At 30.2% G+C, this 12,901-nt stretch overlaps 4 protein-coding genes across 4 annotated transcripts; 1 reads left to right on the top strand and 3 right to left on the bottom strand.

Annotated features, from left to right (window-relative positions):
- Positions 1-5: 5 nt before the first annotated feature.
- On the bottom strand, positions 6-1,297 carry BX663DRAFT_503112 (Anp1-domain-containing protein). Its single transcript, XM_051526717.1, has 2 exons — positions 389-1,297; positions 6-319 (listed from the first exon to the last, which is right to left on the bottom strand). Exons 1-2 carry the CDS (start codon positions 1,220-1,222, stop codon positions 38-40), a joined length of 1,116 nt encoding a protein of 371 aa, XP_051384644.1. The 5' UTR covers positions 1,223-1,297; the 3' UTR covers positions 6-37.
- A 5,168-nt stretch (positions 1,298-6,465) lies between these two features.
- Positions 6,466-7,796, top strand: BX663DRAFT_503109 (uncharacterized protein). The gene is made up of 4 exons (XM_051526716.1): positions 6,466-6,639; positions 6,711-7,225; positions 7,302-7,409; positions 7,476-7,796. The coding sequence occupies exons 1-4, from the start codon at positions 6,496-6,498 to the stop codon at positions 7,693-7,695; spliced, it is 987 nt and encodes a 328-aa protein (XP_051384643.1). The 5' UTR covers positions 6,466-6,495; the 3' UTR covers positions 7,696-7,796.
- A 1,011-nt stretch (positions 7,797-8,807) lies between these two features.
- BX663DRAFT_530167 (ribosomal protein L24e-domain-containing protein) lies at positions 8,808-9,566 on the bottom strand (the record flags this gene model as incomplete). Its single annotated transcript, XM_051530300.1, has 4 exons — positions 8,808-8,879; positions 8,941-9,246; positions 9,439-9,496; positions 9,562-9,566. The coding sequence occupies 4 exons, from the start codon at positions 9,564-9,566 to the stop codon at positions 8,808-8,810; spliced, it is 441 nt and encodes a 146-aa protein (XP_051384642.1).
- A 217-nt stretch (positions 9,567-9,783) lies between these two features.
- BX663DRAFT_503104 (UDP-glucose/GDP-mannose dehydrogenase family, NAD binding domain-containing protein) lies at positions 9,784-11,673 on the bottom strand. Its single transcript, XM_051526715.1, has 4 exons — positions 11,487-11,673; positions 11,142-11,415; positions 10,692-11,034; positions 9,784-10,628 (listed from the first exon to the last, which is right to left on the bottom strand). Exons 1-4 carry the CDS (start codon positions 11,530-11,532, stop codon positions 9,879-9,881), a joined length of 1,413 nt encoding a protein of 470 aa, XP_051384641.1. The 5' UTR covers positions 11,533-11,673; the 3' UTR covers positions 9,784-9,878.
- Positions 11,674-12,901: the final 1,228 nt, after the last annotated feature.

Below are 12,901 nucleotides of genomic sequence, written 5' to 3'. Positions count from 1 at the left end.
TATATAAATATTTATATATATATATATATATATTTTCTTATGAGTTTCGAATATGATAGATAATATATCCAGGTAATCCATACACACCAAATCCCATTGCTTTTGCCATTTTTGCAAAACCTTCTGTTTCTACTTGATGTTTATAAACATATGGAGGGAAATTTGCACCTTCTCTATGAACATTAGCTTTCACAAGTGTAAATGTAGCACCTACACCATCTAATGGAACTTTTTCGAACTTTCCAAGATGTGTTGGCATATCCACCATAAGATAACGATTTGTTAAAAATTCATAATATCCTTCAAGTAAAACATATTCCTAACATTATTATTACAAGCATTAGGATTTTTTTTTCTTTTTTTTTAAGTATAGAAATATATAACTTACAGGATCGAGTTCTTTCTGCATTTCAATAGATTCCTCAGTTTCTTGCCAATTATTTTTATCGTAGGCCCAAAATGAACCATCTTCTGTTTCAAGTAAACAATTTGGAACGACAACATCAACATTCACACTTTGAAGATCTTCAAGAATAGTAGAAGGATATTCAACCACATCAACATCTAACCAAAGAACCCAAGAATGATATTCACGGAGTGCTGCAGTTAATAAATAATTTCTTGAACGAGCCATAAAAGATCTACGTAAAGGTTGAAGTTCAAATGTATGTCTTTTATCCTCAGGTAAATGGAAATTAAAGTCCTTTTCATAAATCGCAATTTCATGATAGCGTTGAGAGGGGTCTTGACGGTTTAAGAATTCATCGGCTTTTTCTTTTAAAATTTTAATAGTATCATCTGTTGTATCTGATACTAAAAATGCGACAGTGATAAGGTCCTTAGGATAAGAAAGACGATCTATTAATTCAAAATATCGAGGAAGATAAGCAGCAGCATTTTTAAGAGGTGTTAAAATTAAAACATGTTCTTGTTCTTCTTTAGCGTTTGCTGTAGCTTCTAAATGGTTTAAATTGAGAAATTTAGCTTGTCCACCTCGATCATTATACCCTATACCACCAGTACTACTAGAAAGTGCTGCTGCTTCATTTAATGTTCGAATTGTTCTACCACATGAATGACCACCTAGATTTAGTGATGATTTTGAAAATGTAAGCATGGATAATATAATAAATGAAATAATCGCCAAGACTAATACAATTAATCTTCTATTTCCTCGTAAAGGCGCAGTATAAATATTAGTTGCTTTCTCTGTAAGTAACATCTATTTGGTATAAAACTGTACAGATTAAAAAAAAAAGAAAGAAAAAAGAAAGGAGAAAACAAGAAAGAAAGAAAAAAAATAATTAAGGAGAAAAAGAAAAAAAAAAAGGTACAATTAAGGTCTCATTCCTTTTTTATCCTATTTTGACGTAGATCTTCTTTCTAAAAAAAATCTATTTTTAAAAATGTATTTAATTTCATTGGTCAAAAAAAGTATCTTCATAATAATTTATTTCTTTCTCAAAGCCTCTCTTTATCTTTCTTATTGTTACACATAAATCTGTTCTACATCAAAAATTAAATTATGGTATCAATTATAATTTAAAAGTGTAACCATATTTAAGAGCAGAAGCGGAATAACAGAAGCTATATTTTATAAAGAAGAATTGAGTAAAAGATTACTGTCAATAAAATGTAAAAAAAAAAGGTTATTTTCTATTTTTAATGTTTAGTAAAAGTATGTATTTTTTATTACATTTATGAACTACAATTAGTAGAAAAAAAAAAGAAAGAGATAAAATATTAGTCTAGTCTCCTTTTTTATAATTATAATTAAACATCTTCTATATTTGTATATAAACTAAATGAATAATGTGTATGCATCAGCTGAATGAATAATCATAATAGTAAGGTTTATATGCTTATTTTATCATTATTAAATAAAAAGACAAGCAATTGATATAAGCTGACAATACCTTCTATCACGCAGATAAATTCCTTATTATATAATTTTTCACATTTGAAATTAAAAAATAAAATAAAAAAAAAACATTAAAGCCCGTGATTAAATAAATGGGCTTTGATTTAAACATTAAATATGTATTCATAAATAATTATTATATCAATATTTCTTAATAAATATACATATTTGTGTGAATGATTTACTACTATAGTATTTACATTTCAAACTGTCATAACTATTACTAATAAAGGCATGATAGTAAAATAAACTACACCTATTATGCTATTTTTTTTCCCTCTGTTAGTAAATAATCGTAGTATTTTAGTTAAAGCATATCATGTAAGTCAAAGGAAAAGAAAAGCATTATATTTACGGTAGCATTCAAGTATATGTTTAAAGTAGCCAAGAGAGGCAGAGAGTCGTACAGAGGACCTAAGTAACAACAAACTAAAAATTTTATTAATACCTGCAGCTGATACACCAAACGGAAAAAAAAAAAAAATTGGCGTACTTCCAAAAAAATAAATCACACAGCCAAAAAAAAAAAAAAAAAAAAAAAAAAAAAAAAAAAATTAGCACTACTCAAGTATACGTAAAATTGCTTGATTGGGTTAAGCTCAGACGAATAAGGGGACTGATATACGCACTTATAGTATCGGCTCTCAATAAGCTTTTGAATGTCTTGATGTCTATGAATAGGAGCATTGTCCATAATCAGATAATGATCATTAAATTCCTCATGACGGTCTATTACATCCGAAACACTACTGATAAAGTTGAAGTAATGTCCAGTAACTGTACCACTGTTACTGCTCACTTTTGAAGTGAATCCTCCTACTACTTTTCTCTCTCTCTTTTTTTTTTTTTTTTTTTTTTTTTTTTTTTTTTGATGGAGGCAACGCTCGTGGTCTTCTTATACTGATATTCACGATACCAGAAGGAGAAATTGCATCTTGCGCCTAAAATGGTAGTGGTCTTTGCTCTCGTTTTGGGTACTTTCAAAATCGCACGATCGCTTTCTTTGGACCAAGAGAAATTTCTTCTGAGGTTGATCTGGAAAGCAACTTCATCAATAAACACGCAGTTGCTGGTGAAGCCCATATCTGTTTTCACACATTTTTTTAATCTACAAATAATGTTTTTCATTTTTTTTTTCCAGGGCTGTTTCTCTCTACGGATTGCAAACGTGCTTGCTTGAATGTAATTTTACATTTCTCCTTTACAAATTTGTTAAAGACACTTTTACTGATATCGAGTTTGCCAAACCTATTAGTCAATGCATTAAGCATATAGTTTAATGTAACGGTGTTGGTATTTTCATCTACCCATTCAATCATGAAGTCCTTATGTTCCTCAGTTAAAATTGATGGTCTACCCACTGGTCTTCCGCTATCCATAACTCTTTAAATGTACTCCTGAGGAGCTTTGTTGTTCTTGACCATCCAGCCCTGTGCTGTGCTATGCTGTGCAAACATTGATATTAAGAGACATTGCAGCAGCACGAACGCTCATTCCTTTTTCCTCACCAAGAAAAAAGAGCTTCTCTTTCTCAGCATCCTTATAGTGTTTATATACTTTCGTTTCTTTATTTGTCGTTTGGTGGTGTTTCAATTTTCGTTTTTATTTCTTTCTTGAGAGATTTCGACTCTGTATAACGGTCGATACATCTCGTTATCAACTTCCGTTTGAAACTCTATCACTTCGTTCCCTTCAATGTCATGTTGATTTCCTAAACTGTCTTCAAAAATAATGTTCATCTTCTTAAATGCTGTAAAGAAAGAGTTAAAAAAAATACGCTAATCTTTTCAATTATGTATGTTATTTTTTTTTGATTTTGCTTAAATTGATGGGGAGCCAGAAGCGAAATAGTTTTTTAACTACATGCCTTGTAGAAATATATTGTTCAGTCTCGTGGACTTATTACAAACTTTTAATATAATTTTATGTTTATCTATTTTCTGAGATATCACCCTGAATATTATACTCTTTTTAATTAATCCCTTTATTTATTTTCTAACGGTAAAATTATTCAGTATACCTTTTAAAGGCTTTGTTGGTAATATGATATAACCTTCAGTCATTGAGTTTGATTCTTTTGTTTTAATAACAACTTCATAGTGCAAAATGTCTATTATCACGATGGTCTATACCACTATTTTTAATTAAAATATTACAGCCAAAACCTGGTTTTTTTTATTGATATTACTAATTTAACAATCCTGTTTGCACTCTTTTTGCTAGTATTTACACCAACTTATAAAAATGATAATCAATACAGTACATAAACAACTACAAAGCTCAGTTAGTTAGTATTGAATCTTCTTCTACAAGTCGTTACTAAAAGTTTTTTTTTCATTTATAATTAATAATAAAAAAGGGGTAATGATCCAATTAGCCAGTAGCTTCTCTATATAATAAAAAAGACTACTGTTTCCAGAAGCAACCAATCGTGGAGGTTGATCATTATGTGCTTCCTTTCACAGTTTTATTTAACGAGAGACGTGAAAACACCAGATGAAAGATACTCTCGGGATTGAATATTTTAAGTGACCAATACATCCAAATAACTTCACTGGGGGATTTATTATTTAGAGTGACCATTATCCGGAGAATATCACTGACGATTTATTGTTTATAGTGACCAATATCCTCAGAATATCACTTTCACAAAGAAAAAGAAAAGAAAAAGAAAAGCAAAAATAAATTTTTCCTTCCCCTATTTATATTTTTTTTCCACATAAACAAAAGGCTTCTAATAGGCACAGTGATTTATTGTGGCTTATTGTTTTCGATTAGAGGGCATTTAACGATATGACTCTGTTTACCTTTGTTACACTTTAAATATAGATCATCATACATATTGAATGCCAAGCTCCTTTCTCCCCCTTTTTTTATTTATTTATTTATTTAAACGGAGCTTTTTTCCCCTTCTCTGTTGCTGCTTATATAAATTTTGTCCATTTATAGACTTTAGTATATTTGACTCTAGTCTTTGAGTATATAAAAGGGCATTAACAAGTAATACTATATAGAAATATCTGAGAGTAGCTTGTATAAATGTATACCTTTTTTATATCTACAGTAGTGTCTGAAGTAAAAATGTATTTATTTATCTATTGAGTTATTATATTTATTTGCTGTAAGCTGTGATATCAGTTTATCTTTTCTCAATAAATAATTTATTTATTTATTGAATAAATAAAGGGAAATGGAACAGTAGAATAAATACTAATTGTAACCAGTAGAGATATATAGTTTTATTTTATTTTTTTTTAAAAAAGACTATAAAATTTTGTTTAATTAGAAAACTTGGTAAATAAACCTTTATCATCTATGTCTACATGGCCAATTCACGTCATCTAATACAAGGTAAACATAATATCTATTTTTGATTCATTTAGAAAAAAAGAACTAATAATGTCTGAACTCAAAGTATAAAAAACTATAGAGGCTATGCATATAAGATATTCTTTATTGAACAATGTTGAAAGTAGACGTTCTTGATGATAATTCTCGTAAATAATCTAATGCTGATGGAAGGTGTTGTATATAACTTTTTTTGAAATCAAGTTTTTTTATCTTTCTCTTCAGTAGCTGTATGTTCCAAATTACTGTTGTTTCTCCAGTTTTTGCTATCATGGTCTCTAGTAAAGGGGGAAGTGGTTATGGCAGTAGTTGATATTGTCACATCATTTGTATTACTAATATATCTTTCAAATGGGGGCTGTTATATTTGTTTTATAGCTCGTTCTCGCAGTTCACTTAACTCTTGCCATTTTGCCTTGTTTTTTAAAGGAATTCTATCTTCCGGCTCAATATATTCCTCAATAAGTGATAAGGACTCGAAAATCTTAATAGCCTGATTTTTAGCTTTTCCTGCTTATTTTTTATTATTATTATTAAAGCTATAATAGAGATGAACAATTTATCCTACAAAAAAGAACATATAAGTTGTTATTACCTTCTGGTATCTTATCTGCTACTAATTTGGCTTGCTGTAATGAAGCTACCATTGTTTGAAAATTTGTTAAGCTTAGTTCATCTACATGAGCAATATACTTTAAAAAAAAGAAACTTTTTGTTCAATTTATAATAAAAGTTTTATACAAAGTTTTCACAGATTTATTATGACTTCTTTTTTATCTCTAACTGTTCAACAATTATCATTTTTAAATTTCTTAACAGTTAGGCTAGACATAGGAGCTCTATTAAATAGATCAGAGATATCAGGAGAGGTAGAGCTTATAGAGGGGCCTGAATTTTGGACTCTAATTTTTTTTAAACACATCATTTCTGTTCTCTGTATATATCTTAATATCGCTCTTTATTAATAATTTTGAATAATAGAGTCTAAATACTTATCTTTATTATAATTTTAACATCCATTTTATTGTTTAATATGTATCTCATAATACAGATTATCTTTATATTCTACCCCACATTTTTTTTTCTGTTGTGAATACAGATTAGCTCAGCGAAAATCGTCTGGGTTAGAAAAAAAAAAGGGTACTTTACTGCTTCATTTTCCATAATAATAATGCTTCATTTTGTTCTATTTCACTAAAAAAAAAAAAAAAGTATAATTAATTAAAATGAAGGCATTTGTAGTTGAAAAGTGGTTAAAAGGTCCTGAGGAACTTTCATTGAAAAATATTAATCCTCCATCCAAACCAAAAATGGGTGAATTACAGATTCAAGTCAAGGCTGTTGGTTTGAATTTTTTCGACACATTAATGGTAATTTCAGATTGATTCCGGTTGAAATGAACTTTACATCTAAACAACTTATTATTATTTCTTTCTTTTAGATTCAGGGTAAATATCAAATACGACCTCCTTTTCCTTTTATTCCTGGGGGAGAGTTTAGTGGTGTTGTCCTTGAGTCAACTATTCCCAAATTTAAGGCAGGTGACCGTGTATTTGGGTCCGGTTATTCCTTTGCAGAGATAGTGAATGTTTCTGCTTCTAATGTACTTCATATGCCTAAAAACTTTTCGTTTGAGCAAGCTGCCGGTTTGTATATTACATATCCAACCAGCTATTCTGCTCTTGTGTTACGTGCTAATCTAAAAGCAGGTGAATATTGTCTCGTTCATGCTGCTGCTGGTGGTGTAGGTATTGCTGCTGTTCAAATTGCAAAAGCTCTCGGTGCTAAAGTTATTGCTACAGCAGGCTCAGCTGAAAAATTGGATATTGCAAAGAAGTACGGTGCTGACTTTGTTATTAATTATCGTGAAAAAGACTGGACTGAACAAGTCAAAAAGGTTACTAATGGCCATGGTGCTGATGTAGTTTATGATCCTGTTGGTCTTGTTGAAGCTAGGTAAAAAAAATATGCACACACACACATATATATATATATATATATATAAATGAGTAATAATTATACTTATAAATAGTACTAAATGTACAGCCTGGAATGGTAGAATATTAATTATTGGTTTTGCTCAAGGTACAATTGAAAAGATTCCTACAAACCGTTTACTACTAAAAAATATTTCTGCCGTGTAAAGTATCTTTATTTTATTTAAATATGCAGTTATATTAATTTTTCTTGATATGAATATAAATAGTGGCCTACATTGGGGAGCCTATACTAAAAATGAACCTGAAAGAATTCAAGAAGTTTGGAAAGCGTTAATAGACTTATTTGAATCAGGCAAATTAAAGCCAGCACTTTATGATCAAATCTATACATTAGAAACTATACCTCAAGGAATGAAGGCCATTAACGATCGTAAATCTTATGCTAAAGTAGTTGCTAAAGTTGGAAACGATGAAAGTAAACTTTAAATAAAAGACTTTTTGTTTATTATAAAATTAATTCCTCTGTTAAACGATGCTTATATTAATCAATGCTTACACATGGATACAATAAAAAAAAAAAAAGAAAAGAGAAAAAGAAAAAACGATATATCATCTTTTTGGTATTAGAGCTTAACCTAATGCCAAAAAAGCCATTGAAATCTATATAAGCAGTTAATAAACTGAACATTATAGCAATATTAAGAAAAATGTTAGTTATAGTTATCGTATAGCTTAACTTCGCATAAATATAATTATTATTAGCTTATGATGCAATCAAAAAAAAAACTATTACATATTATATTTCCTTTTCCTTTCACCTAATCTTCAATGATACAATGCTACCAACTGTGAAGTATGAATTAGACTTATTAACTGTTATAAATAGACGCTGGGCTTAGTTGAATATAAGATTTGTAGTCGAAATAACTCTGAATTTAAATTAAAAGCGTAGAGATGAACAGTTTTATGACTCGTCTCACTCTTGAGCATTATGACGATCATGGGCAAATAATGTAGTATGATGGTTTTGCCCAATTTAAATCCTTTTTTTTTTTAAGTAGAAAGAAAATCACATCTCTAGCCAACGTACTTTGTTTCGGTATCCTTAAAAGATCAATAGGAACATATCTACTTATCCAACGACATATATCTTCTACAATCAGCCTTAATTTATTCACAACTACATGTTAATTTCTAGTTGATTTGATTTCTATTTGAGCTAGTCGTATCTGTTTCATTTTACTATCTTTTAATTTTTTGTAGAGCGAGCATTAAATGCCTTATCCATAAATGAATGTAATCCTCTGAAAAGTCAATAACTTATGATGAGCAGTCAAATCAATTTTATTCCTTTCACCATTCAACTCGATACTCGCAAAATAAAATGGTCGACATTACGTACATTTGCTGGTATAAATAAAAAGAAAAAGAACTGAATTGTTTAATAAAAAATTGTGTGTTGAAATTTCAAAATAAATATCATATTTCTTTACTGAATTGACTCATTTTTATCTGTCGATTTATTTGCAAAAAAAAAAGAGAACTGAATTGAACCTATATTATATATATATATATCTTTATATCAAGCATATTCAAATTTATCGAGAAGTGGGAGCAGCTTTAGGGGCAAAACCCTTGGCTTGTTGCTTGCTAACCTTAGTCTGATTAATCTATATAAAAATATGGGATTAGTACTCATAAATAGTAATTTCTTATACTTCGTAAACTTACATTAGGATTAGCAGCCTTTTTAGCAGCAGCAGCAGCCTTTTTAACTTCCTTAGATTTGGCAATAGCAGCCTGACGAGCAGCAGCACGAGCATCAGGCTTTTGGTTGCGCTTGGCACGAATAGCTTCCCAAGAAGCACCAGCAATAGCACGCTCGTGCTTGACAGTACGACGAGAACGCTTCTTACGAACTTCTTCAGTAATACCCTTCTTGTTCAAACGACGATAAATTTGAGTCCATCTAATCTTACGAGGGTTCAAACGTTGAAGAAAGTAAGAAGCGGCCTTACCATTGATGAAACGGAAAGTCTATTAAAATAAAAATAAACATTAATTCATAATGCTTAAAATTGATAAATGCTTTGATTAAGCATTTATTTTTTTTTAATCTATAGAAGACATACTCTAAAAAAAAAAGGATTATTAGAAAAAAAAAAAGCAAATTAGGATTTAGTTAATTAGGAAAAAAAAAGAAGAAAAGTACCTGCTATCAACACGAACATAGGTCTTACCCTTGGCAGGATAAATCTTATGACCAGAAAAGGAACAAATCTCAAGCCTAATATAAAATTTAAATATGAGTTATTTGCCTTTTCTAACAGATGGATGTTTGTAAATCTTTACTTCATGATAGCTATACCGAATTTGTGAAAGGAATAGCTGCATGATACATCTTCTTTACTTTTATATGAACCCCACACAACATTTCCTTCTCTTTTTTACAATTCTTCCCTCTTTCTAAAATGAAATTAAGCCCTCATTTTTTTTTTCTTTAAAAAACAAAACAAAACAAAACAAGGTAGCTCCGGCCCGGAAAAAACCTGTTTATATGAGAACAAGTTTATTAAACAAAAAAAAAAATACACTTTGAAACTTTACAAGCGAGAATTATTTTTGTGATGTATACATGATAATAATAATAATAATAATAAAAACACACTTTAGGCTCTGCCTTCAAGGTCATTTTTACCAATAACATGAACCTTGAAACCAATTTCTCTTAACTTATGAGCATCCAATATTAAACGACCATCAAATACAAAAGCAGGCTTTTGCATGTCATCATAAATACGTTTATAATCAAGTTCACGGAATTCGTCCCATTCAGTAACAATGACAAGAGCATCAGCACCCTTAGCAGCTTCGTAGGCATTTGAACAAATTTCAATTTTTTTTTCTATTTGCTTACGATTATCAACAACACCAGGTTCAGAAAGATCATAATAGATTTGTTCATGGTCTACTTTAGGATCGTAAATTGTTACATGAGCATCTTCTTGCATAAAATCTTTGATTAAAGTAATAGCTGCAGATTCACGGGTATCACCAGTATCCTTCTTGAAAGCGAAACCAAGAACGGCAATCTTCTTATTGGTAATTGTATTGAAAAGTGTAGAAATAATCTTTCGAACAAATCGTTTCTTTTGATATTCATTCATCGTATAAACTTGCTTCCAGTATTCAGCGACTTCAGGTAAATTGAGTTGTGTTGAAAGGTAGACTAAATTAAGAATATCTTTTTGGAAACAAGAGCCACCAAAGCCAACTGAAGCTTTTAAAAACTTTGAACCAAGACGACTATCACGACCACATGCATAGGCAACTTCATCCACATCAGCACCAGTTGCCTCACAGACAGCAGATAAAGCATTAATAGATGAAATACGTTGGGCTAAAAGAGCATTTGCAGCCTAAAATTTAAGATTTGTTAAACACCTTCTAAGTTGCAAAAAAAAAAAAAAAAAAAAAATTACCAATTTTGAAAGCTCAGAAGACCAAAGATTAGTAGTAATAATATTTTCACGGGGAATCCAATGAGCATAGACATCAACAAGTCTTTGTTGAGCTTCTTTACCAGAATCAGTCTGAAGACTACCAACCAAAACACGATCAGGTTGAAGAAGATCTTGTACAGCTGTACCTTCAGCTAAAAATTCAGGATTTGAAAGAATATCAAATTTGATATTCTCACTGCTATTTGCTTCCAAGATAGCACGCATACTTTGAGCAGTACGACAAGGTACTGTGGACTTTTCAACAACAATCTTTGAACTAGTACTAACCTGAGCAATACGACGTGTAGCGGCTTCGACATAACTATTTGAAAGCATTTAGTCTTATTGCTTTATAAAGCTCCGAATTATTATTATATCCTTTCCCTCCCCTTCCTCTATCCACTCATTTATTCTATATAAGGTACTTACGCAAGATCAGCAGCCATACCAGCACCAAGACCATATTTTTTAGTAGGAGTATTTACAGAAACAAAGATTAAATCAGCTTCTTGAATATGTTTATCGATATCAGTAGAGAAGAAAAGATTCTTTCCACGACAAGCAAAGACAATATCTTCAAGACCAGGTTCATAAATAGGAAGCTTATCAGACATCCAAGCGTCAATACGTTTTTGACTGATATCACAAATAGTGACTTTGATATCCGGACACTTGTAAGCAATTACAGAACAAGTAGGACCACCTAAACAAGAAAAAAAAAGGGTCACATAAATAACACATATAGGAGTGAAAACAGAAAAGATGGCGTGTTACCAACATAGCCAGCACCAATACAACAAATATTCTTAACAGCAGCCATTATGAATTATATTTCTAACGAAAAAAAAAAAAGTGAAATATACACGGAGAAGAAGAAGAAGAAGAAGAAGAAGAAGGAAAAAAAAAGGATTTTTTTTAAAAATAAAATGACAGATGCGTAATGTATATATTTATATAAAACATAAAAATAGCTGATGAAGATTCTTCTTTTCAACTAAAATAGAACATGGTTAAAGCGGAGATGATTAAGCTTAAAAAAAGACACATAATATTTACATTATTAAAATATCATATTCAAAATCTTTTACAAAAGCCTTTAGTCTTTAAAAGAAACATTAGGTGACAAATTTAATTTATGCTTTATAAATTTGAAGAAAATTCTTTTATTTTTTATTTGCGGACTTGATGCGATTTTATCGTTAACCTTATCACGAATGAAACAATAAGCAGAAAAAAAAATATGAGCATAGAGCATCATTTAGTATATCAGATTTGCCTGAGCTGAAACAAAGAAAGGCTAAGAATAACAGAAAAAAAAAGTCTCTTCAGAATTAAGAGAAAGTATCTGGAAACAAAATAAACAAATTTATTAATGATGTGGGGAAGGAAGGAAAGAAAAAAAAAGGGAGAGAGAGAGAGAGATGCATTGTTTTGGATGAAATAAATTTATTTTCAGACATAAATCAGACAAAGTTAAGAGTTACTGGCAAGGCAATGTTTCCAACTCCAAATGACGCATTTTTTTTTAAAAAATTGAGGGACAGTTTCTCATATATCAAAGAATAGAGCTTGTAATTTCAATTGATGCTTTTAGAAATATTACAGTAAAAGGAGGAAATTGCCTCTCCCAATATACGGCATTCAATTGCTTTCTGTACTAAAACATCTGTATCTAAATACTTTTACTCATACAACACCGTTCATGCATTTAAAATATAGCTGCCACAAAAAGGGATATATGCACCCACATCATTATCAATAAACACAAAGCGTTAATTCTGTTAAGTTATATTTTAAGAATTTCATCAATGCTTTCATTTCTCAACTACTATATCATAATCTACTTTTTAGCCTTGAGCTTTATGAATTTGATAGTAGAATCTTTGTTTTCCAGTATATGAAGGAAGATTAGTGAAATTGCTGATTGTAGTGACTAATTGATTGCCTACCACTCCAGTTTAGAAAGCTTTGACTATTCCTCAGTCTTGGTAAAAACTAGCATTCAAAGATACTATATGTAGCATTTGGAAGATTTATATTATCTCTAATTACCAAAAACTACTTGAGCAATGACAACGCCACTACAACCATACCATAACTTAATTTAATCTATAATTTGTAGAGCGCAAATTTATAGGCTCAAAAAGGAATATGTTACTGTTATCAGTTAAATATATCAGCTAATGTTA

This window comes from Cokeromyces recurvatus (assembly GCF_025118155.1).
Source record: "Cokeromyces recurvatus strain NRRL 2243 chromosome Unknown BX663scaffold_7, whole genome shotgun sequence".
NCBI lineage: Eukaryota > Fungi > Mucoromycota > Mucoromycetes > Mucorales > Mucoraceae > Cokeromyces > Cokeromyces recurvatus.
The sequence above is the reverse complement of the archived record's forward strand: the minus strand, read 5'-3'. Positions and strand labels throughout refer to the sequence as shown.

What these genes read in the sequence shown, in the direction of transcription:
- BX663DRAFT_503112 (XM_051526717.1), bottom strand. Translation starts at nt 1,222, where the DNA reads ATGTTACTTACAGAGAAAGCAACTAATATTTATACTGCGCCTTTACGA. An exon ending in TGCAGAAAGAACTCGATCCT is followed by an intron (nt 320 to 388) that starts GTAAGTTATATA and finishes TAATAATGTTAG; the next exon opens with GAATATGTTTTACTTGAAGG.
- BX663DRAFT_503109 (XM_051526716.1), top strand. Translation starts at nt 6,496, where the DNA reads ATGAAGGCATTTGTAGTTGAAAAGTGGTTAAAAGGTCCTGAGGAACTT. An exon ending in ATTTTTTCGACACATTAATG is followed by an intron (nt 6,640 to 6,710) that starts GTAATTTCAGAT and finishes TCTTTCTTTTAG; the next exon opens with ATTCAGGGTAAATATCAAAT. An exon ending in GTTGGTCTTGTTGAAGCTAG is followed by an intron (nt 7,226 to 7,301) that starts GTAAAAAAAATA and finishes ACTTATAAATAG; the next exon opens with TACTAAATGTACAGCCTGGA.
- BX663DRAFT_503104 (XM_051526715.1), bottom strand. Translation starts at nt 11,532, where the DNA reads ATGGCTGCTGTTAAGAATATTTGTTGTATTGGTGCTGGCTATGTTG. An exon ending in GGTATGGCTGCTGATCTTGC is followed by an intron (nt 11,035 to 11,141) that starts GTAAGTACCTTA and finishes GCTTTCAAATAG; the next exon opens with TTATGTCGAAGCCGCTACAC. An exon ending in CTTCTGAGCTTTCAAAATTG is followed by an intron (nt 10,629 to 10,691) that starts GTAATTTTTTTT and finishes CTTAAATTTTAG; the next exon opens with GCTGCAAATGCTCTTTTAGC.